Here is a 22,692-nt window from a genome sequence, read left to right as displayed (position 1 = left end):
AAATGTGAGAAGTGAATATTTAATCATTAAAGGAATGAGTTAGCTGCTACATATTTATGAGTAATGAAAAGTGGATTCTAAAAATTTAGGATATAAATAGGACTTCAATAAAGTGAATTTTTATAACATATTTCCAAAATTATAGCATAGATCATCATCATCATATGTTTAAATCGATAGGCTTCATATTGCTCTCATGATACTCATATAATTAAACAACTATTAGACTTCCCAAATTAAGACGTTTAAACTTTTTTCTTTCCCAAATTGTTCTTATAGGAGAATAATCTTGAATAATTTTTATCATACGAATGAATCATGTCGGAATATTTTAAAATGTCCATTATGTTTAAGAACCAGAACTCTCCCAAATTGTTAAGACATACAAGTTCAAGACCATCAACTTATCTCATATCAAATTAATCAAGAATTTTACTATATACTAAAAAGTTGATTACAAACATTACCGGAACAAGAGGTGGTTTCTATGAACAGAAGAACTAGAGTTACTCACCCCAGTCAGCAATACTTCCTTGACCATCATTATTTCATTCTTACATGTACAGAAAGTGGGTGTAGTCTTCTTCATCTGCATTTGTTTGAAAATCGTAAATGCTGCTGAGCAGGCCAACTCACTACTCCGATACTAAACCTTTCATCACACCCGACCAATCAACCCACAACTCTTCTAAAACTAAAGCTTCCACACATCTTGACCAACTCATTTCTATGAGACCAAACCTTCCAACCCACCGATCATGTTCACGTGGTTATATGAAATCAACATACATGCCCCCAATCTCCCTACACTATTAAAATCCAGGATGATGATGACATCTCCAACAATGTTTTATCGAGGCTTCCTAAATATGCAAAAAATAATTTAATTTCTAAAAAAATGATGACATTATATTGGATGACAACTTCAACAATAATTTAACCAAAAACTGTGTTTTGGAAAAATAAGTCCTTCCTGTTATATAATAATATATGTAGAAACGAAATTGAGAGAGCTAGACAAGAGAGAAAGATGGAGCAAACATTGTTCATCTTAAGTATTTCACAAACTCATACAAATGGCTTTATATAGGCCATCAAATGTAAGTTACAAGTCATATGAAAAGTTAAAAGTCATACATATTATGGAGGGTAAACAAAAGGCCAAAAGTTTTGGGAAAAACCAAAAGTCATCCACTCCTATCATAACACTCCCCCTTGGATGACTTATATCAACATCATGCCTCGTTAAAACCTTACTAGGAAAAACCCAGTGGGAAAAACCCTAGTGAAGGAAAAAGAGTACATGAGTTGTACAATATTTCATTTATGTCTCCCCCTCATCAAGATATGATTATGAAATTAGCAAATATTTTGAAGTATGCGCATCCCGATCTTGTGTACTGATTTCTTGAAAGTAGTGGTGGGAAGTGCCATATGAACAAATCTTTAATGTACCCTTCCTTGCACATGATACAGCCTGCAATAATATATTTCACAACAAAAGAAAATCTCCAATGTACTCTATATAAATATTCAATTTGCAGATCCCTCGTTATCGAAATCGAAATAAGCATTTTGCTCCTGCAATATTAACTAAAAATCCTTATGAGATAGGTTAGTGCAGATCGAATAAAATTATACTTATGTAACCTGCGAATTCACACATGTTCAAATAGGATATGCTTAATTTAAGACATGTATAATTAATAAAACATGTTTTACTCTAGTCAAGTACGGTACTTCAGGACCGAAACTTTCTTCATATCAACTATTCATAAAGGTCAGTGTACTATCATGTATTTATAATCCTTCCAGGATTTTCATATAGCAATATATCATCCATTTAGAAGAATATTCTCATTTCAATATATTCACCAAAAGTTTCATCACAAAAGATAACATATACGTATTTTGGTTATAAGGTGCAATTCATTTTAATGTCAACTAGAAACACATTCTAGTATCCATCTGCTCTGGCCAGAGACTTTATGAGTTGTCACCTATAATTCGATATATAATGATAACATTTACTTTGTGAAATAATTTTATATCGGACTACTGGTCCAAAAATCCCCTTTTAATTTGAGGAGAGTGATGTTCTCGAGAATTTGTTATACTGCTTCTGGCAGTTAAGATCCTTCTGGGATAATCACTGTCAAGTGGGTCATATATAGAACTTAGATTAACTCATACACATATTCTGAGATTATTTAGCAATCAAATAATCATATCCACCACAAGATACATTTCTCTTCATAACCAATACAAGGTCATTGTACGATAATCTGAGTTTTACATTTATAAATTCTGAAACTTCATTTTGTTTCACACAAATAATCATTCATATCCCACTGACTTGACACCTTTAAGTGTGTGAACTGCAGTTTCAAAAATTTCTCTATTTTTTAAGAGATAATAATTCATAGGGCGCACTACTTTCACAACTTCAGGTGTGGAAGGATTACCGGTCCAAATAAATTTCTTTAAAATTGCCTCAATTATGTCCTTTATTTTATTTTTTTTGGTCAAATTTGTTAATATTTTCCAACGGGTTCTGCTCATGATCCTCATTATTACTCATAACCCCAAGTTCAATAAATAACATCGACGTCGATCCGATTTGTGGTTCCATTTTATTCTGGATATGACATAATATAGCAAGATGTCGATATTTTCACTACTTTTATATATCTCTGATTTGCCATGTCTATAATCTCTTCCGGAGACCTTTCAAGAGTTATTGACTTTTCAATCTAGTCATAATCTTGGACACTTTTACTTGTTCTCCAACTTGCCATGTCTATAATCTCTTCTGGAGATATTTCAAGAGTTATTGATTTCTCAATCCAGCCATCATCAATCGTTGCTCCTTTTCAAATATTTATAATCATTTTTTTTTATAAGATATGGAACCCACTTGCCTATCACGCTTCAGGCGTTCTTTAGACATAGTAGTATCTTGAAGTTGTCCTTCTGTAATATTAATATCAATGGAGCATATGCCGGTGTTCGTGACATAATCACTATTTCTAGTCATCAGATATATGAATGAATCATCTTATGAACTTCTGGTTCATATTTGTCATTTTGAGGATCAAGATGAGGCAATGATAATTCATTCTTAAAATATTCACCAGCTATTTATTTTCTCCCCCTGATTTCAGGATAACAAACTTGTTAAATCAAGTCATAAATAAATGCACTCATATGTAATATATATTCAATTGTGGAATCGATCTTATTATCGTGGTGGAGAAATTATGATGACCAAATAATTTGTTTATAACGGGACAAATTATGAAAATTTGTATATGATGCGAATCAAATAAATAAATGATACAAAATACTCAACAATTTTCATGGATAAGATAATACTCATTTTGAGATTCACCAGCATTATATAAGCACATACTCTAAATAATGAATCTCGCATACTTAATGTGGCGAGGTTATAATAACTTGATATATAATCATATTTTTCATAAAATATCTCATTATACTATAGTGAGAGATTTTTATCTCATGTCATGTCTTCATTAATACATTTTCAAAGATGATAAATCACAATTATTACTTTACTGGTGATTAATTAGGCCTTACAAGCAAATAACATATGTATCACTGAGAAGAATCTGCAGGTTCTTCAACAAAAGTTCATATATAAATTTCAATTACTATTCGCATCTTCATTAACTGATGGCTTGATTGGTCATGCCCGATTATAAAGTTATCAGTAAACTTCTGGTTTACTTCAAAATCAATATTAATAATTTTATATAAAATATACTTCAATTGTTTGGGAGAGTATAGTTACATCGATAATATACCTACTCTTCTATAGTAAAATATTTATGATAAAATATACATGCTCTTCAGGAGGTTTATACATGCTCTTCAGGTGCATTATACATGCTCTTCAGGAGCCTTATACATGCTCTTCGGGAGCCTTATATTTAGAAGAATATATAATGAGACATTCTATATAATACTCCCCCTTTGAATGACTCATATTAGAATTTGGTATTGATATCGGACATCTTTATATCATTCAGGGGAAATATTTTTTAACACACAAGGTAAGAATACGATCAAAAACTGTTTGTAATATCAGACCATTGCTACAGACATGGTCTTTGATTTTCTAATATTGTCTTATTTATTCTAAGGAATGGAGGGGTGTCATTTGTTGCAATACATAATCTTTATATCCATAATTCAATTTTAATAAACTACAACTAGTCACAATATCAGCTCATGATTTTAACAACCCAATTTCATAACATTGTATCTTCGGGATACTGTTATATATATTTATTCAATTAAATCTAAACATCATATTGTTCATTATAGAGATCCATCCTTCAGGGATATTATATCATTTCATAATTTGAATATTATGCTAATATATCATTCTTCTGGAATGTGATCAAGTGTTTAAATATATCAAATTTTACTATTGACATCCTTCATCCTTCAGAAATTAAATATATCAGAAATGTGTGATGAAAAATAAAGGAATTTTTTTTTATATAGAGACAACTTCTGGTTGTTATGTGCAACTTCTAGTTGCAATTATTTACAAGCAATCCATTAAAAACTACGTCAAATAGGTGTTGACGATAATACCTTCATCATTTAGCTCAAGTAGATAAGAATCTCATTCACAAATACTAATTGTAAACAAACTACAAGTTTAAAGTCACGTAGTGATATTGAAATTCAATCATTTACCAAAAATATCATAGGGAGATTTCAAAATATCAGTTATTAGGAGCATGCACAATACATAATATATTCAAACATGTGAGCAAGACAACTTAATATAAAAGAAATAATATGTGTATGCACTAGTTATCACCTCAAAATCATAATACATGTATTTTGACTATCTCAAAATTTTAGATGACCTCATAGATTTGATGATGAAATATAGACAAATAGTCATATTCCAAGAAAGTCGAGAACATAGATCCGAAATATTTCATCCAATTCCAAAACGGTCCAAAACAGTTTACTAAAATTCAAATAATTATCAAATCCAAAAGAGTTAGAAATAATTTACGTAAATCCAAAAGTACGTATCTAAAACATTTTACTCAGACCAAAAGTATGCAAGGACTTTGGTAGCATATATTATTCGTGAATTCATTGACAATAACTAGATACAAGGTCGCACATTATTTATCTAAAATAAGTGGTATTGAAATCTTTTGTCTCACTCATACAAATATTAGTTATTCCACTAATCCGTTTGCAGCTTATTATAATAATTGAGTTTAGTATAATTCAAACTCATATTAAAGTAACTAATGACTTGAGGGAGGCGACTTCGGATTAAAAAGTCACATACAATGACTTATTATCTACTAAACACTTACAATTTTTAGATTATAGAGTCACTAATAACTCATAATTTTTTTATTGATCACAAATGCATAATCTAGATTTTCCTCATATTATCCTATTTGTCATATATAAAATAATTTAAGAAATCACAAGTTAAGAATCATCACATTTTGCAAATTAATAACTAAGCATATATATCTTCAAGAGTAAAAGATTGAATCACCATGATTTATGTAAAGTTCACATATAATTGGGGGTAACTTAATAGAACTCTATGATCATCCAACGTAACTAATTAAAAGCATATAAAATATGATCACTTGGAATATAATATATGCACATGAGAGATGTTCATCATATATAAAAAGAACATTTTAATATCACATCAATCAATAAATAGACACGCAATCATGTTATAATCAACCAAACTAGGCATAAATAAGTGTAGAGTACTTGTCTCCTAAAGTCATATCATCAATATATGCATATGGATGAATTCACAAGCATACTAGACAATAAAGGTCGTGGAAAATTAAGAGACTATTATGAAATTTTTAAGAAAATTTGATTCATTTGTAAAACAAGTTCAGTATGAATTTTGGAGAAATGCAAAACTAGCTTAACTCAAATATATACATTTCGATAAAACTATAAATTAGAAAGAATGGTCAAGGGAGCCGTACCTTAAAATCTTACAGTTGAATGATCTTACGATTCTTTTAAGTTTAAGAATCGTTACTTCAAAAAGTGAGTCCTCTTGCATTGAAAGAATGACTTCATCTTTGTAGCAATATGAGTCTCGTCGATTAACTATAGATTTTTTACAACCATGATCCTCTTGATAATAATTTACACCAAAATCCGAACAAAGAGAAAAAAATGAGGCGTGCAACATAAGAACAAAGTGAAAGCAAATCGTGCTGATAACGTGTTATATAATAATATATGTAGAAACGAAATTGAGAGAGCTAGACAAGAGAGAAAGATGGAGCAAACATTGTTCATCTTAAGTATTTCACAAACTCATACAAATGGCTTTATATAGGCCATCAAATGTAAGTTACAAGTCATATGAAAAGTTAAAAGTCATACATATTATGGAGGGTAAACAAAAGGCCAAAAGTTTTGGGAAAAACCAAAAGTCATCCACTCCTATCATAACACTTCCATACTTTTATTAGAAAAAGATTGTTTTTCAATTTTTGCTAGAATCAGTCACAAATTTAACTAGCAAACCTTATTAAAAAAAATTATATTATCACTCAACATATGCAAATATCAAAAAAAAAAAAAATAACCGAACAACACATTTTTTACTAAGACTTTTTCTAACAGCACAACAATTACTAACACTACCAAACAGACTATTGGTATAAACAATTACTAACACTACCAAACAGACTATTGGTATAAACTTGAAACGCTTTTGACAGTGATAATTTGATAATTTTATACCGCCTTTGATGATGATTTTGTTTGAACCGCCGCTTAATACACTTTTCAGAACACTGCCTGGAATACTTGCTCTTGAGCATTAACACGGAACTATTAACCCAACCGGCCGCAAAATAGACCCTAGTAGACACAAAAAATGGGCATTCTCGACTGAACCATGCATCAACGATGCAGCATAGAAGCCAAATAAATCACAACACCTGCCTTCCAGAAACCAAACCCCTTCCCCCTAGCAAGTTTTGCTTCTATATAACTTATTTGATTGCAAATTACGCCCAATTAGCAGCAAGAACCACAGTCTCTATTACTAACAGATTTGACACCGCTTAAGAAGTTATAACAGGAATGCAATATTCAACAGAAATCATGTCCAGAATCTATGGAATGAACAAAGCACATGAGAACAATAATACCAATACATTCATATGATAACTAGATAACTAAATTGGTCCGGCAGTATAGGCCACAATTAAGTGAGCATAAATAAACGTGGAGTCACAGATCAAAATGAATAAATAGAAGACAAACAATTTAAAGTTACACAGCAGAAGTTATTAAGCCTCTAGTAGCATCATCCACATATAATAACATAGAAAGGTACCAAGAGCAAGAGGCCCTAATCTTCATCCTCCGTTTCCTTGTACATCTGGAGGACCTGAGTGCACTCAGTCATTGGTTCGCTCTTAAGGAATCCCATGTTATTGGCAAAGCGAAGATCAGAGGTCATTCCATTGGATCGGGTTAGGATGACACGAGACTTGTCACGTCCTGCATTGGGTTCAGAACACAACGGATCGGGACTGCTCACTAGCATAGCATCACAGGCTTCATCAAGATGGTCATCAGCCACGGTGAGCTTGTATGTTCCGGTGGAATCAGTGACTCCTTCAATGCTATAGGTGAGTGCCAAACTCTTCCTGTCCCTGCACTCAATTCTCACCCTAGCCCCTGCAATCAACAAAACTCACTTAATTAATGCCACTCATCAACCATTGTCTACCCTTATCCCCCGTTTGGATCACGAGATTTCAACCCGCTCACTAAACATGGACATTAGGAAATGGTATTCAATTAAGATTTTAATGGATTGTTTTTAATCTATGGATTAGACCGATCGGATTTTGATTTTAGTTTTAAAATCAGAGTTAAAATCACACCCCCTAGATTTATAAAATATTAAAAAAAAAATGACATTCTCATTCTCCTTAATAATGAATTTCAGTCCTCGTTCTTTTAGATCCTACAGGCTACAGCACAAAATTTTAAAATTATAGATCTGGCCTTAAAATGCTACTATCACTCCATTTAAACAAGATCAACAAACTAATCTAATCCACTTGGAAAAAAATCAAAAACAGACAGTGTTTAAACATAAGTAGTACCAGGGATGTAAGTAGTTGCCGAGGTTTCAAAGCCAGCACGGCAAGTGTCACAATAGATACGTCCTTGCACGACAAACGGCTTGGCATGATGTAAGAATCTTGCAGTGGCCAAGGCTGGGAGGACACAGAGCAGCATCAATATCACGAGTCTCGCCATTTTTTCTTGAGCTTCAAGAAGAAGAGTGAAAATGAATAATATTATTTATAGAAAGATAGATTGATTGGAGAGACTAGTGTCGGTGAGCTGGAATGGCACTGGCACCGAGTAGCAGGAGTCACATGCAAAAGCAGAAAAAGGCAACTAAGCGCGTCCCCACCGCCTCTCTACCTCCATTCATTTCGGTGGGCCCGTTTTTCATCTATTTCTGTTACGCTAAGCTATCACCTTTACGTAATTTACGGAAGGGTTTTTTGGGCTTTTTCTGAATAGACCGGGTTTTGTTTTTTTGGTTTTGGCCCACTCATGTTCTAGTCCAGATTATTTAGGGTTATTTGTGTGATTTAAACGGCCCAAGACCGCAGTTTCACCAAATTACTTCCTCCCAATTATAATCCCGCGCAGAACATATAAATCGGGACACAACTTGATTGTTTTCTGAATAAATCAGATCTTTTGAAATCAAAGGTCCGATTGTGTTTTTCCGTCTCGCCTTTTGGCGTGTGTTGATTTAGTACCCAATTTTTGGGTGTTATATTTGTGGTTGTTATGTCTTCCTGTATTATCAATGAGAATGATTGGGATGGAGTTTTGGGAGATCTGGTTTATCGCATCATTAATACTTTCGGCATGTCTATAGCTGGCTCCCGGCATGTAGATAGCTGGGGTATACTTGGAACGGTGGTGATCGCATGTGCTCACCTTTCACAAATTATAGTTGTTCATTATTCGAGGATTCTTGTTCCTCATTGCTTAGTTTTTACAACGGAGTCGTCTGAACACCGCAACAGCCATGGAACTATTGTGAAGGTCGATTGTGAAGCTACCATTTTCGGGATTGATGTAGGCTGGATTACTCAAGAAGCCTTTGTATTCGTTTTCAATTTCAAGAATCATTGGATTCATTGTGTTAAGCAGTCTGGAAACAATACGGCTATTTGTTTAGCTCGTTTTATTGTTTATTAACCTGATTGCATTGTCAGTTGGGGATCTGTCCCGACTAGACTTGTTTTAATTTAATGGAGTGAATTTGCATTTTGTCAAAAAAAAAAAATGGGTCGACTTAATCTACCTGTCATTAAAATATATATATATAAATATATGAAAAATCTGTTAAAAGAATATTTATTCATACGTTTTCGAGATATTATCATATATATTTGGTATTTATTTTCACATTTAATACACATGGGTTAAATACGACAATGCTTACATGTCACCTTTATCATATTTACAGTTGTAATTTTGAAGAAGAAAATACAAAACTTTTTAATTTAACGGGATGGTAAAGTCGAGTGTGATTCTAATTTCTTTTCCTGCTTTAGTATAACACCTTATATAAAAATACAGTTGGGGCAACGAAATTAAAGTGGGAATAATCATGATGTCTCTTTGTAGCCGTGCATAAAAGAACATCGATATCACCTAAGATTCAAATTTATGGCAAAACAACGCAATAATGGTGATAATAATTCAACGTACATGTATCTCAACTCTTTTGTTTAGCGGTCTCGTGGATTAAGGTATTTTAAATTAAAATTTTATTTATATAATATTATTAGTATATTATTCTCTCAGTCTCATAAAATTGTACACATGAAATATGGGTGTTAAGAATATTATTAGATAAGAAAAGAATGTCGACGACATAATTTGAATATAGTTTAAATTTGGCGATGTATTTTAATTTGTAGTATAAGTAGGTAATTTGAATTTTCGTTCAAATTAAAAATTTCATAAATCATGTAAGATAAAAAAAAATATTCCCTCTATCCCATAATACTTTTCATGTTTTCCTTTATCACGTTTGTCAACACACGTTTTGATCGTTAATATTTTTAATTTCGTATTAGCAGTAAATATAAAAATTTCACGGTATTAAAATCGTAAATACAAATACAGCAAGATCACTAATGAATATATTTAATTTTATAGATTAAACATAAATTAGTAATTTATCGTCTGTTATGAACAGTCTCAACATATCAAACGGCGGGAGTAACTTTTCACTTGGTTGTTCTTGTTTTAGGTACTGCTTCCGAGTTTTTTTCAAGAGAACACAAATGAATGTAAGTGAAAGTAAATGAATTTTCACTTTCACTCCACTTTTAAACTGAAAGTTTTGGAGTGAAAATATGTTATATTTGAATGTGCTTTTCTCTCTTTAAAAAATTTTGGAAGAACAAATAGGAACGAGGGTTACATAAATTTATTTTCTCTTCACTTGTTTTCTTCCCTGTTTGGAGCATGGCATAAGAAACCATTGATGTCCACAACTGTACATTTCGGCCATCTAACCATTGTCCAACACTGTTTAACTGGGCCGAATGATTTAAATGAAGGAATAAAATATGAATCATATTTTGTTTGATTATATTAATCAGTTATATTTTTTTTTTTTTCTATATTTCACTATCGGCTAAATTAAAGTTTGAACTTCTATTGCAGAGAAAACCTACTCACTCATTTTCTTCTGGAATTGTATTAGAGAACTTACTCAATTTTCTCCGAACCCTTCCTAGCACTCGTTGCTGAGTTATAGTATCAATTGCATCATCTTTGATAATAAGAAACCAGGACCTGAGAGTAAAGAATATTTGCTAATAATTGAAACGTTTTGATGAGAGAGGCGGAGAAATAATAATAGCTTCAACATCGCAATTATGGATAGATATATCTGAAATCATATCGCATATTAAAAAAGGGGTGATAATTGCACATCTTAAATTGATAGTTGCACACCTTGTATTTTTGTATGACTAATATAACCTCTATCAAATACCTCTCTTGTATAGGGGTGTGCGCGGATTGATGAAACCGACCAACCCGATCCAAACTGATCATATTTCGTCCAATCCAATCCGAAATTTTTTATCCCGATTAGTAATTGGATTGAAATAGCATTAACCCGGTTTAGTTGGGTTGAACATGGGTTTCGGGTTTTATAAACCGATACAGCCCAACGCGATTGAAAAATATGAGAACATATCAAATTTATCAATCCCATCACATTACACATATTAGCCTAATTCAATTAATTTATTATATTTGTTTGTCTTTAAATTTAATATAGTAATTTTCGTTTGATATTTAAATATACATGAGATTAAATTTATTGTTTGTTTGTTACGTAAATATATTTATGATCTTAATTTTTTTTATTTAAATGGAAAACAAACATGAATGAGAATATGAGATTACATTCATGAATATAACTGTTCATTATTTATGTTAATACTTATTTTTTTAACTGAATTCAATTTTATGTCTTTGACAAGTTTGTTAAAGTAATTTTTAGTTTAAAATATTGGATGTTGAAGACCTATTTGATACCGGCGATTATTATATTTATTAACTCAACCAAACTACTCCCAACCAAAGTACTACAAATTGTTTTGGGTTACAAATTTATACGATTCGATTTAGGTTGAAATTTTGAGAACCCGATTTTATTGTGTTGGGTCAATAAGTTATGTGCAACCCGCCCAATCTGAACCGTATACACCCTTATCTCGCACCTTAACAGGTAAAGGCTAAAATCAAAAAGGGGGATTATTTTAATCAAATGATCACTAAAGGGTGTGCAACAATCAATTTAGGGTGTGCAAATATCACCATCTTTAAAAAATGAATGAAATTAAAAAATCATTATAAAAAACAAGAGCAAAATAATTGCAGGTCATAGGTGACAAGTGTCAAGATCTGAGAAACAAAAGCTACGGCCAAGATGAAGTGATAGCACCCTGCCTTCGTATTTATCTGTAACCACTCACCACCTTACAATCCCCCACAAGTCCACATATCTCAATGCTTTGACCCTCTCTTAGTCCAAACTTGTTCATGGGGACCGGAAGGAAGGAATTTAGGAGAACCACCAGCCTCACCGAAATCACCGTTAATCTCACTGCGGTGAAGCCATCCCAAAATGAGCAGAAGAAGAAGAGCGACGAGGGTGAGTCATCTGTGGAGTCACCCAGAGAATATACTCGGATGAGGAGGAGGAGTATCAACATTCCTACTCCACAAAATTATTACGACAATCCTGTGAGTTTCTTGACCACTTGTGGCCTCTGCCAACGCCGTTTGCCACCAGCCCGTGATATTTTCATGTACAGGTAGCCACCTCTTTATTTATTTCTTCCGTTTTAAATTAGATATTCATTCTAAAAAATCACACGGTTTAAAAAAATAAATGTTCACAAATTAATCGGTTGATGATGTTAGTGCACAAGTCCATGGTATCACTGATGTCTGGGAATCGTCAATAAATTTTTATGCATTCTTGCAAAAATAGGTTGTCTTATGATATGGATATGATTAAGGATAGCATGCAGATGTATGTCCATCTATTTGCAGTACTCACCGTTCGACCATGCAAATCACACATAGTGCTGGACAACAAGTAGATAAGATGAGGAGAAAATAAGTAGCTAGCTAGCGCGCAATATTGGATTTTTCTGCACTCCTGATAATTTATTTATTATTAGAAAGAGTGAACTATATAAAGTGAAATAATTGATAAAATTGTTGGCTGGCTGGCTGCTAACGTACAACAGGGGAGACACAGCATATTGTAGTGTAGAATGTAGGGAAGAACAAATGGAAGATGACGAGAGAAAAGAGTCCATCACACAGTCTCCTCCACCTTCACTTGCCAAAGATGATGATGATGTGTTTTCTCTTCAAATTCTTGACCACTCCCCCGCAGCTTGCTCGCGCTCTTCGGATCCTGCTGCCGCCAAGCCCGGCACCTTCGCGGCTGCATAAATTATCTCTACATGTTCATATGTTTCTACGTATGCCTTTTGTATAGACTTGACAATAATGATTGTTGACCTAAATGTGACGGTGACCTGATTAAGCTCTGGCAAATGGTAAGGTGAGCTGATCCCAGAGATGAAATGTTGTGATTATCTTTTTGAAAAATCGATAATTAATTCTAATTTATCATCATTGACAGTTGTTGTACGTGTAACTCGTTAAACTGATTAAATTTTCGAGATTATCTAGTTAGTTATTAAATAATTAATACTTTGTTTCGTGATTGCGGAAGCATGTATAATATTCTAAAATTTAAATAAGATTGATATTTTCCAATTTTATTTTTAACATTTGTTGAAATATAGTACTATAGGATTAAGATAAGATTAATTTTACACTTTCTATAATATCACAGAATGTTAGATGAATTGTTTCTCAATATATGATATCAAAATTTTGAAAGACGGTTTAACACCAGTTATAAACTTTCTCTAACATTAAGATATTATTTGAATCGATCCTCAATACCAGTAAAATCTTAACAAAAATTTGCTGATTGGAACTTTTGGTTCACCACACGATCCAGAATAAAATATCTTAAGCTACTTAACAAAAACTTGTGTGTTCGAACTTCTCACAGGCTACATGCCCTCAATCTTCTTCATATATCAGCTAGCTTAGAGCTCATGTTAAGCCTCTCAAGCTCTTGCATATGTTTCTAGCCATGAGATTTGTTAAACTTTCGGTGACCTCCCGGCCAGTGACTGTTATTTTCTGTTATTTCGCATTAGGCTAGAAGGGTCAAATTATAATGTCCTGCTCACGTGCACGGGGTACATATCCTTTCTATTTTTTTGACAGTTTTTGTCATTATAGAGTAATTTAGAAAGCTGAAAAATATTTATAAAATATTTAAAAGATATGCAAAGTTCATTTGATGTCCTTGAAAACGTCATAAATCTCGACATATAACTACTCCCTCCGTCCCACCAGGTAGTTTACGTTCACTGTTTGCACGCATTTTGAGGCTTTTATAAAGGATAGTTGAATAATATTTTTTAAAATTATTTTTTTTCTGAATAAAAATTTAGACATCAAACTTTTTTTCAAGATTTTTTTTAAAAATTATATATAAAATATAAGTATACTTTATAGGAGCCTTAAAATGCGTGCCAAAAAATAACGTAAAGAACCTGATGGGACGGAGGGAGTAATAATTAGTCATTAACTCAGAATAGATAGAAAAATCATTGTTTAATTTATCTCCGAAAAATTCTTTGACATTTTTAGTATCATTTTAGTTAAGGGGTCGTTGTCAATGAACTGGAACTATGACATAAACTGTGTAATAGGGGAAGAAATGTACATCTCCGATGATTCTTAAAACATCCAAATGATTCTTAAAACATCCAATCTTATATCTGCCAAATTATAATACAAACTAGATATATTATAAGATATCTTATCATCATTTTCTATTCCATGAGTCCTGCATGACCATCGTAGCTGGAAGTCTAGAGCTGTTCACGAACCGAGTCGAGCCGAGTTTTGACGTAAACGAGCCGAGTTTTTATTTTTTCTCTGACGAACCGAGCCGAGCCGAGCTTTCTTACCGAACAAAAAAACATGTTCGAGCTCGAGTTCGTTACCTCACGAGCCGAACACGAGCTTGTTCGCGAACAAATTCGAGCCGAGTCGAGCTTGTTGTGTTATCGAACAGCTCGTTAAAATACAACAATTACACATAACATTAGCCCAGCCCAACAATCAAAAAACCTAAACATATACTATACTCAGGGGTTCATTCGTTCCCTAATCTCTCAATCCGTAGTTCTTATATCCCCAAAACCAATCTCAGATTCAAAAACCAGGTGGTGGTTCACGTCACTACAAGCAAGCCAAATAACCTCACTCGGGCATTCTTGTACAAGAGGTTTACCCAGAATCCAAACTACTATGATCTGCAGGGTGTTAATGGAATGCATCTGGAAGCATTTGACTAACACACTTAGCGATCTGGAAGCATGGAAGCAAGTAAGTGCGTTGATATAGAGGATGATTGTATCTTTCTTCTCTAAATCTTGAGATGATATCCTAAACGGCTAAGTCCAGAAGTTAGAAAGGTATAGTATTATAAAAATATTCTGGGTACAATTCATAATTTATCGAGCTTTTAACGAGCGAGTTCGAGCCGAACGAGATCGAGCCGAACACGAGCCGAGCTCGAGCCGAACATACTGAAACTCGGCTCGAGCTCGTTTTGCTTAACGAACAGATTTTCGAGTTCGAGCTCGAGCTCGATTTTATAAACGAACCGAGCCGAACGAGTTCTTAACGAGCCGAACACGAGCTTGTTCGCGAACAGCTCGGTTCGCGAACAGGCCTGCCTGGAACTTCCATTATTGTTTACTTCTGCATTCTCTTGCACGTACAGGATTTCAAGGTCCGGCCCAGCCCATTTTGTACGTATTTAGTCATGAGATAAACTCACTAGGAAGCACCAGATGGTTCTTTAAAGTGACACATAAAGTAACACTAGCACAAGACCACTTTGCATGCAAGCACGAGTGCCACGCGTCACTATGTTTATATCTCCACGCGGCATGACATCGTACACTTAATTTTGAATTTGCCATCACCTCATCTATATATATGTGAATCTTGTTGGTATCGGTATGGTATGATACATTATGAGGCAAATTGATTAAGAAAAAATAATTCTCCAAGCACATATTGATTCATCACCACATGCTAACGAAATGGTATATTCAGGAGTACAGGACCGATTCTGAGTCGCAAGATGTCTGGTATGCTTATAATTTTTTTTATCCTTTTATAATAACTCATATCTTAAATATTTATTTTCTCATATTTTTACTAGAAAAATGATTAATTAAGTTTTCAAAATCAAAATTTACAAGCATATCCTTCTGATATACTGGAACGAAAATACGACTTAACCAATCTTAACTTAGAAAATTTTGTTATATCGAAGTCAGTGTAATCGGGATGGTTATCAATATTACAACAATTCTCAGTGTAACTGGGATGGTTATCAATATTATGAAAATTCCGGCGTACATCTATTTGTGGGTTTGGGACGTTATAAATGGTATCAGAACAATATCCGACCAGACACCGTCGGGGTTTCGTAAGTTTGATTGTGGGCTCGACGAGGACGTCTAGCATATAAGAGGAGGTGTTATAATATCCCAAGCCCACAAATATTAGATGCATACCGGAACCAACAACCCACCACAAGTCGACCCAAAAGTGATAGCAAATTGATATACATCAGGTCGGCCAAAAAATGCTAGCAAATTAATATACATAACTTATTTGCTTGTGTTTATAAAGGCCCAAATACTCTTTAACTAATTGACGTGACGTGGGATGTTACAGATGTAAAGTATAAATAAATTTTCAAAATTTTGATTTTAAAATACTATCAAATTTTAGTGAATTTTATACGATCTTAATTGAACAATATCATATTTTTTAAACATTTTAAATTCGGGTTGGATATTGCTAGAAATTTTATAACTAATTTACAACACAAAACCTTTAACGTAATTCACAATTTTAGTTTATGTGATGCACATTTTAGATTAATAAAGACACTATTTAAGAATAAATTTATTAAGAAATTATAAGAAAGATCATTCAAATGTGAATACCCGTTCTGTCAAAAAAAAAAAAAAAAATGTGAATACCCGTTCATTAAGCTTATCTCGAAATATATATATCTTAAAGCGGGTGAATTCAATGTTTTAACGAATTATATATCATTCATGAATTTTATTAGGGCGTATCTTATTTTGATATCAAGCTATCTCTAAATAAATATCGAAAAGTTGGTGTATAATCTTTAAGATTTAAGCATGATATTTCAAAATCTCATTCGATTCTAGTGGGATTTCAGAAAGGATAGAAATACATTGAATAATTTTCGAAAATCCAGTATTTATAAAATCTGAAAAATTTATGAGTATACGAATAATATCAGATTTTAATGAATTTAAAATACTTTCAATTGATTGTCATGGGAATTTTAAGTATGATTTAATACTGTGATTGTACGCCACCAAATTTTGTAGGGTAATTTTAAATTTTAAAAGCAACTCCAACCATGAAAAAATTTTAGCTAAAAAATGAGTTGACATACGAAAAATAAAAAATATAATCAATGTCTTGAAAATATCACACTCCAACTAACCCCACCTCTTATCAATAATTTTAGTAAACTTTTTTTGCGTGACTATATTTATCGAAACTCTAGAGTCATTATAAGAAGATTACATATTATTTATTATCATATTGAAGTGATATATTTTATTTATATAATATAAAATATTAATATCGTATTTTTTTTTTAAATTATAACCAGCCAATCTAGTCAATGTCTTCAAAGCACATTGTCCAGCAAATTCAATAAACTTTTTCAAATTTAGCCAGCAATCATAACCCGTTTTAAATGCTGTAACCAGATTCCAAAATTCTGATAAATTTCAAAATCAGAATTAAATACGACCACCCCGAAAATACGTGTCACGGAATCATTTTTAGCCACTTACATGAAAATTGATATTTAATAATTCTCTCATTCATTATATATTGTGAACCAGATTTAATATACCACATCTAATTAAGAAAATCTGGAACAATCGGATTTGACACCCACAACATAAGTTTTGGCTATATATACAAGCACCTTGTGAGGGAATTCAAGACATCACACAAACATAAAACTCTTTCTTTCTTTCTCTCCCTAGGCTTCTTATATTCGAGAGTGAGGGAGACAGGAGTTGGTAAACATGTTTATCGAGAGCTTTAAAGTAGAGAGCCCAAATGTCAAGTACACAGAGAGTGAGATTGAGTCTGTGTACACCTATGAGACCACTGAGCTTGTTCATGAGCAAAGAGATGGGGCCTATCAGTGGATCGTCAAGCCCAAGTCTGTCAAATATGATTTCAAGACTGATACTCGGGTCCCCAAATTTGGGTATTTTTCTTTTTCATTTTGTATGCATTATTGTTTTAATCGTTTTATGATCAATTTATTTCGTAGATGGTGCGATTTATTTATTTTTTTGATTTTTTATGGTGCAGTGTTATGCTTGTTGGATGGGGAGGCAACAATGGATCAACGCTAACTGCTGGTGTTATTGCAAACAAAAAGTTTGTTCTCTTTTGCCTTTTTATTTTTCTATGGCCTTGTAATTTCAGCGTTATGTTTTTATTTTTTGGATGAGTTGTTATAGACTCTAAAATGCTTTTGGAAATCGAATTAATAAGATAAACAAAAGTGATGCTATGAATCAAAGATCAATAGATTTCTTTTTGCAAATCTTGTTTTTGAGCCAAAAAAACAGATGAAAATTTATGAATACATAGCATGCAATGATGCAAAGGTACTTGGCTTTGTTCAGACATTATTTTGAAGCGTTACTGAAGCATGCAATATGTGTGTTTTGTTTTTGGACACAAATCTGGTTAGCATTCAGATGGTTTTAGTTTCACATGAATGATGAACCTTGAAACATAAACTGTGTTGTGGTTGGGGTTCTCTTAGATTTGGCATAATCTGGAGAAGATATGCAGTATCTCTTGATTAAATAAGTAGTATTTGTTGGTGTTATATGCAAGTTGGTACTTATGGTGTACATTTGATATATGAAATGGCAGAGGAATCTCGTGGGCAACCAAGGATAAGGTTCAACAAGCCAACTACTTCGGCTCGCTCACCCAGGCGTCAACCATACGTGTTGGCTCTTTCAATGGAGAGGAGATTTATGCCCCTTTCAAGAGCCTGCTTCCTATGGTATTAATATTGCATTTTTCTCTCCAATTTAAACAAAAAAACTATGTTGACATTATGTGTGTGTGCGTTTAAGCATGTAAAACAATCCATCAACTGAAATGCTGTGCAAAATTGTTCTAGTGACTTGTGATACTAATCTATGTGTGCTGCCCTACATACATAATATGGAATCAGGAGGTTTTGATTATTATAGATTTATTTTGCGGTGAATTTGCATTAAGATTTATTAGATGTTAAAAGGTTATTGAATAATCAGGTGAACCCAGATGACATAGTGTTTGGCGGTTGGGACATAAGCAACATGAACTTGGCAGATGCTATGGGTAGGGCTAGAGTTTTGGACATTGATCTGCAAAAACAGCTAATTCCCTACATGGAGTCCATGGTTCCCCTACCTGGTATTTTCGACCCTGATTTTATTGCAGCAAACCAAGGCTCTCGTGCTAATAACATCATTAAAGGAACCAAGAAAGAACAGATTGATCAGATTATAAAAGACATTAGGTACTAATCGTGTTTTATTAAAGTGGGTTATTAATTTACGAAATCACGATATATTCTAGTGTGTTTGATTAATATTGTTGCAAATACACCAGGGAGTTTAAGGAGGCCAACAAGGTAGATAAGGTAGTGGTTTTGTGGACTGCCAACACGGAAAGATACAGCAATGTGGTTGTGGGGCTAAATGATACGGAGGAGAACCTCTTTGCTTCTGTGGAGAGGAATGAAGCTGAGATTTCTCCTTCTACCCTGTATGCTATAGCCTGTGTTCTTGAAAATGTGCCTTTCATCAATGGGAGCCCACAGAACACATTTGTTCCAGGTATAAAAATATAGCTCCAACGTGCAAGAATAAAAATATGATTAACTTGATTATATATGCTACTTGCATAATGGTGTACTGTATAAAATATTTTCTGCAAAACATGTTTTCAGGGTTGATTGATTTGGCAATAAGGAGGAACAGTCTAATTGGAGGGGATGACTTTAAGAGTGGTCAGACCAAGATGAAATCTGTACTGGTTGATTTCCTTGTTGGTGCTGGTATAAAGGTATCATTGGAGCTATCATGTAGCTTTGTTTAGTGACTAATGTAATACTTAGTATCATATTATTAGTCTAACATGTAAAATTTATTGCAGCCAACATCCATTGTTAGCTACAATCATCTGGGAAACAATGATGGTATGAACCTCTCAGCCCCCCAAACTTTCCGCTCAAAGGAGATATCTAAGAGTAATGTGGTTGATGACATGGTCTCTAGCAATGCTATCCTCTATGAAGCTGGCGAACATCCTGATCACGTGGTTGTTATCAAGGTATGAGCATCATTATAACCTTAAAAGCCAACATATTGTCACATTTACTCAACCCCAAAATTAGTTCCACTCGTGTTCCAAGCAGTTACTACCTAGATTGAAAAATCCACAAATTTCTATACAGGTGATAAAATGAAACTACAACCATAACTATTATATTCCATTTTGCTTGTGAGGTTATTCTTCTCCAATTTTACACTTCTAGTTATTATTAGCTTGTTTTCCTCCTGACTCGGTGAATTCATGTGAAGTGAATTAACTGTGATTGATTGCTGTTTGATTTGATATTTTTGTAATGTATACAATTTTACAGTATGTGCCATATGTTGGAGATAGCAAGAGAGCCATGGATGAATACACATCAGAGATATTCATGGGCGGAACTAACACTATTGTTCTTCACAACACATGTGAAGATTCTCTTTTGGCTGCTCCAATCATCTTGGACTTGGTTCTCCTTGCAGAACTCAGTACTCGCATTCAGTTTAAAGCTGAGGCAGAGGTTGGTGTTGTAACTTAAATAATTAGCTGTGCTTTTATATTTGAATAAGTTTCTGTGATGCTTTTCAATCTCTGTACTTCAAGTTATTGCACATTTTTTATTAGTACTATTTAATAATAAATTGCAATTAACATGTATTTGCAGGGTAAATTTCACTCCTTTCACCCTGTGGCCACCATTCTCAGCTACCTCACAAAGGCCCCTCTCGTAAGTGATAACTGATCTTAGACACTACTATTCACAACCTACCAAATTTATGTACTAGCATATCTGCTCTACATGCATTTTGAACCGAACAAACTTGTGCTCGAATACTTTATGAGCATATAGAAATTATCAACCCATTACAAAAATGAAAAAATCAAACAACCTGTATTATTGGTGGGGACTTGAAAATCGTCAGAGCATGTGGGTGTTTGGTCATACACTTGTATACAACTTATGCACTTCAAATTTACGTGCTCAACTCACAAAAAAAAAAAAAAGTGGTCCAAGTACTCTTATTCAGGGAGCAAAGGTGTATCATTTTAGTCTACATATGTTATTTGCATGTAAGAATCTTAATACCAAAGCTATTATATGCCATGTTCTCCTTTACTGAAATGCTTGATATGTTTCATCATATTTGTAAAAAATTAAAGCTTATTCTAAGCCATGTTCTACTTTACTAGAATGTCTGATATGGTTCACTGCATTTGTGAATAAAATAGGTTCCACCAGGCACACCGGTGGTGAATGCACTCGCGAAGCAGAGAGCAATGCTGGAGAACATACTGAGGGCCTGCGTTGGTCTGGCTCCGGAGAACAACATGATTCTGGAGTACAAGTGATCAGAAGATGAACGCGAATAACTGGGATAGAAAAATCTGCTCAGAATTGTTTCTTGATCATTTGCAATTTGAACTCTTTCGATTAATGTCGTTTTTCCTACCTGTTCTAAATTAGTTCTAGACTTGTAGTATGACCTCGTGTCTTATCAGTGGTTGTGTGGATGTAATGTCGGACATTTCTCACCACTTATCAGTCAAGTTCCGAATGCTCTCTCGAGTTTGAGTTATCTTCTTGTCTTTGCTTTGCTTTATATTTTCTTATGGGGTAGCCTAAAAATTTTTTAAGATCTTCGTAAATATATGATTTACGGTCAAGTCAAGTGGGTGATTAGATATATGTAACTTAAATATTAAGGTACGGAATGTTGGATAGGTACAGCTTCATTCTTCTTAGCCGGATTGAAATCTCGTGATCCAGGCTGTCAAAAAAAAATGTCAATTTGTAGTTAGAAACAAAATAAATAAATGATGTACAATCTTCCTATAGATTTTCTCACAGACATGTAGATGTTCGACAAATTTAGCCATTTATAGGAGGTTGGCTAAATTTATACAACAGCTGAGCATAGTTGGAGTTGAGTTTTTAGAGCTCTTGTCTAAATTTTTTTATTTTAAGTATGTCAACTCAACTTTTAGCCAAGAGTTTTAGATGGTTGGAGATGCTCTGATACAGCAGATAGATATGCTGAAACAAGGGAAAGGATGCTCCAAGTTTGTAGTTTACGATACTAGCACCTAGGATGATCCAGATTAATTTCCTTAATAACATCGTCAATTCCGTTAATTATTATTACCAATATTTAATTGGATTCAGTTTGGCTATAAGTAATGCATCTTAGAAGATCGAAAACGCCTCGGAAAGTGTGAAACACAATTGTGAAGAAAATGTGTTTCAGCGTGCCAGAGAATCTGATCAAGAAAGGAAAAGAATTAGCCAAGAGAAGAAGTAGAAGAAACAGTAGCAATGGGGATGAGAAAGAAAAGAGAGGTCTGTTGAGCGAGGAGATTGATAAGTGGAAGATGCAACAGCAGCAGGGTATTATACCACAGGAGAATCATGACACTTTCTCAAACAATTCTTCCCATCCCACCTATTGAAATTTTATCCCTGATGCATGT

The 22,692-nt window shown here is 33.5% G+C and overlaps 3 protein-coding genes across 3 annotated transcripts; 2 read left to right on the top strand and 1 right to left on the bottom strand.

The window, feature by feature from the left end:
• Positions 1–7,199: 7,199 nt before the first annotated feature.
• Positions 7,200–8,469, bottom strand: LOC108219480 (pollen-specific protein C13). Its single transcript, XM_017392954.2, has 2 exons — positions 8,184–8,469; positions 7,200–7,749 (listed from the first exon to the last, which is right to left on the bottom strand). The coding sequence occupies exons 1-2, from the start codon at positions 8,338–8,340 to the stop codon at positions 7,418–7,420; spliced, it is 489 nt and encodes a 162-aa protein (XP_017248443.1). The 5' UTR covers positions 8,341–8,469; the 3' UTR covers positions 7,200–7,417.
• A 3,642-nt stretch (positions 8,470–12,111) lies between these two features.
• On the top strand, positions 12,112–13,293 carry LOC108216534 (FCS-Like Zinc finger 7). Its single transcript, XM_017389319.2, has 2 exons — positions 12,112–12,455; positions 12,897–13,293. Exons 1-2 carry the CDS (start codon positions 12,181–12,183, stop codon positions 13,105–13,107), a joined length of 486 nt encoding a protein of 161 aa, XP_017244808.1. The 5' UTR covers positions 12,112–12,180; the 3' UTR covers positions 13,108–13,293.
• A 4,486-nt stretch (positions 13,294–17,779) lies between these two features.
• On the top strand, positions 17,780–21,800 carry LOC108219019 (inositol-3-phosphate synthase). The gene is made up of 10 exons (XM_017392249.2): positions 17,780–18,103; positions 18,211–18,279; positions 18,787–18,922; positions 19,179–19,426; positions 19,519–19,745; positions 19,859–19,974; positions 20,065–20,241; positions 20,555–20,743; positions 20,888–20,950; positions 21,454–21,800. Exons 1-10 carry the CDS (start codon positions 17,916–17,918, stop codon positions 21,571–21,573), a joined length of 1,533 nt encoding a protein of 510 aa, XP_017247738.1. The 5' UTR covers positions 17,780–17,915; the 3' UTR covers positions 21,574–21,800.
• Positions 21,801–22,692: the final 892 nt, after the last annotated feature.

This window comes from Daucus carota, chromosome 4, assembly GCF_001625215.2.
Source record: "Daucus carota subsp. sativus chromosome 4, DH1 v3.0, whole genome shotgun sequence".
NCBI lineage: Eukaryota > Viridiplantae > Streptophyta > Magnoliopsida > Apiales > Apiaceae > Daucus > Daucus carota.
Note: the sequence above shows the minus strand (reverse complement) of the source record. Positions and strands in the feature narration are given on the sequence as shown.

Bases quoted from the DNA above. Each gene is read 5' to 3' on its own strand.
- LOC108219480 (XM_017392954.2), bottom strand. From the start codon at position 8,340: ATGGCGAGACTCGTGATATTGATGCTGCTCTGTGTCCTCCCAGCCTTG. The intron at 7,750-8,183 runs GTACTACTTATG...TGTTGATTGCAG, and splicing joins GGCAACTACTTACATCCCTG to GGGCTAGGGTGAGAATTGAG.
- LOC108216534 (XM_017389319.2), top strand. From the start codon at position 12,181: ATGGGGACCGGAAGGAAGGAATTTAGGAGAACCACCAGCCTCACCGAA. The intron at 12,456-12,896 runs GTAGCCACCTCT...AACGTACAACAG, and splicing joins CGTGATATTTTCATGTACAG to GGGAGACACAGCATATTGTA.
- LOC108219019 (XM_017392249.2), top strand. From the start codon at position 17,916: ATGTTTATCGAGAGCTTTAAAGTAGAGAGCCCAAATGTCAAGTACACA. The intron at 19,427-19,518 runs GTACTAATCGTG...CAAATACACCAG, and splicing joins CAGATTATAAAAGACATTAG to GGAGTTTAAGGAGGCCAACA. The intron at 20,744-20,887 runs GTTGGTGTTGTA...ATGTATTTGCAG, and splicing joins AGTTTAAAGCTGAGGCAGAG to GGTAAATTTCACTCCTTTCA.